The sequence below is a fragment of the Anarrhichthys ocellatus genome, unplaced genomic scaffold, assembly GCF_004355925.1.
Source record: "Anarrhichthys ocellatus isolate YVR2014 unplaced genomic scaffold, GSC_Weel_1.0 scaffold7622, whole genome shotgun sequence".
NCBI classification, from domain to species: Eukaryota; Metazoa; Chordata; class Actinopteri; order Perciformes; family Anarhichadidae; genus Anarrhichthys; species Anarrhichthys ocellatus.
The window spans coordinates 1-2,159 of NW_022287596.1; the positions used below are offsets into that span (position 1 = coordinate 1).

Genomic DNA, 2,159 nt, shown 5'->3' on the forward strand with positions numbered 1-2,159 from the left:
GAGGCGTCAAAACTTCAACCATGCAACAAGTTAAATAAACAAAAATGTAAGAGGGTTCGCATATAGAACACTGAGTGGAGACGCATCTTATTTGCATTTATCTGGGGAATGCAAAGCCTGGGATAGTCCACCACTGCTGGGTCCCACACACACACACACTGGCATGCACAAGAGTTAAAGGGTTATACAGTTTCTAGTTCACTTTCTACCCAACGCAGTTCCAAAGCACAGGGCTCACTGGTTATTCAGCATAATGGAAAGCTGCATCCGAGTGTGTGTGAACCCTTTGTCTGTTTTAAGAGCACTCGGTGTCTTAATGATCCAATACTAATTATGGTTACGCATAAGTGTAGTTTTAGTCGTGTTAATCCAAGGAGACAAGCCTGAGGAATAATGGTTAGATTGTCTTGTCATGAAAACTGCCCAACAGTCGATCAACAGAAAATGAATCCACAAAATTGATGAATGGTTATCAATTGCCCTCGTCATAATGCATTCAATTACCTTTCAGTGTCTTATAGCCTTCATAGTGGCAGACTAGATGCTTACAGCATTGGCGCCTCTCGCAGTTCAGGATATAAAGAGATTTTGAAATAGTTTTTCGGAAGCTTCAACCCCTCAAGTACCAAGCCAAGTTCCCATTTATCATCTTCTTAGCTCCTGGTGCCATGATTATTGCAGCAGGGACCGGCCCTCTCTTCTCAGCTGCAGAGTCCCTCCGAGTTCGGAAAGAGCTTTGTGCAGACGTCCACGCTGCGTTTATAATCTGAGGAGGGCGTGGTGCCTGATGTCACTCAATAGGAACCAGCTCTTCTTTTTTCTTCCTTTTGGCAAGTTTGCACAAGACAAACTATTGTTGAAGATACTCGTGCTCTACATACATAACAGAACAATAAGAAAATAAATAAAAATCTTTAAATAAAGAATTTACCATCCTGCAGCTTTAAATTCAGTTAATTCAGGTGTGAAGTAATGTCAATCACAAAAGGCACGATATAGCTCAGTACTTAGTTACTTTCCACCACCGCATCTATAAACCACAACTTGGATATCATGAAAACCTCGGATTCAGTTGAAACTTTGTTTTCCACTTCTTTGAAGCCAGTTTCAAAAAAACAAAAAAACAAAAAAAAACAGAACTCACACATGCTGATTTTGTTCAATTATACATTTATTGCTACACATCATTCAATTATTTTCAAAGAACACATTAGGTACATTGGAGTGTTGAGGCATTACTTTAAGGTGGCTGCTTTCATGTTTTTGCAGTAATTCACAGTTGTGATATTTTTTAACAGGCACCGATTCTCGCTTTAAGCTGGAAAGCTAATTTAAAGTTCTACCGTATGATGCCAGTCTTCTACATACAGTGAAAAAAGGTCCTAAAAAGAACTTTCCGATCTTTTTGGTTTGTAAACTTCAGGGACTGTGAATACGCCTTCTCTCGTCTTCACTGGTTTTTGTTGGCCTTGTCAAAGAGGGCCTTCAGCTGCTCCTGGGAGGTGGCCTCCTTCTGCTGCATCAGGTCAGCGTGACCTTTGGTGACCCCCCAACTATCGGCCGTGGCCATCGAGGGGCACAAGGGACGGCCGGACGCGGGCTTCAGCTTCTCCCAGTAGTCACGGCGGGCTCTGCAGAGAGGAAAACCTTTAACTCCAACCAGACTGGAGGTATTTTGAGAGAAAACGTGAGGTTAAAAGAAAGAAGTCTCTCCAGTACCTGGCTCTGACCCAAGGCTTCGTGTGCATCTCCAGACCACTGCCCCAGTTGCCGTGCTTCTCAGAGCCAGCAGGTAGGAAGCCCCTCTCAGGTGCCAGCTCCTCAGCCAGGGCGCGGATGTGATAGGGCTCGAATCCACAGCAGCCCCCGATGTAGCGGATGCCAACAGCGTACGCCTCCCGGGCGTATTGCTGCATGTCCCATCTGGTCAGGATCCTCGGCTCCAGACCTGTGGGAGAAAACACGGTTGTACATTATCTTTGTTTGGGTTGAGACGTTGAGAAGCAGCAGTTTGAGAGTGTGTACACGTACTGAAAGGGAACTCGGGCAGATCAATGAAACCCTGGCAGTTGCAGTCAGGAGTGTGGAAAGCGAGCGGCTGGCTCATGTAGTGAGCCTTCAGCCCGGCTTTCTCCACTCCCTCCTTCATCATCTTCACA

The 2,159-nt window shown here is 45.2% G+C and overlaps 1 protein-coding gene across 1 annotated transcript; it reads right to left on the reverse strand.

Annotated features, from left to right (window-relative positions):
- Window positions 1-1,163: 1,163 nt before the first annotated feature.
- Window positions 1,164-2,153, reverse strand: LOC116380547 (betaine--homocysteine S-methyltransferase 1-like). Its single transcript, XM_031842452.1, has 3 exons — window positions 2,032-2,153; window positions 1,720-1,948; window positions 1,164-1,631 (listed from the first exon to the last, which is right to left on the reverse strand). Exons 1-3 carry the CDS (start codon window positions 2,150-2,152, stop codon window positions 1,451-1,453), a joined length of 531 nt encoding a protein of 176 aa, XP_031698312.1. The 5' UTR covers window position 2,153; the 3' UTR covers window positions 1,164-1,450.
- Between the last annotated feature and the right edge of the window lie 6 nt (window positions 2,154-2,159).

Coding starts and splice junctions, on each gene's coding strand:
- LOC116380547 (XM_031842452.1), bottom strand. CDS start 2,152: ATGATGAAGGAGGGAGTGGAGAAAGCCGGGCTGAAGGCTCACTACATG. Junction 1,949..2,031: donor TCTGCCCGAGTTCCCTTTCA/GTACGTGTACAC, acceptor TTTCTCCCACAG/GTCTGGAGCCGAGGATCCTG. Junction 1,632..1,719: donor AAGCCTTGGGTCAGAGCCAG/GTACTGGAGAGA, acceptor TCCTCTCTGCAG/AGCCCGCCGTGACTACTGGG.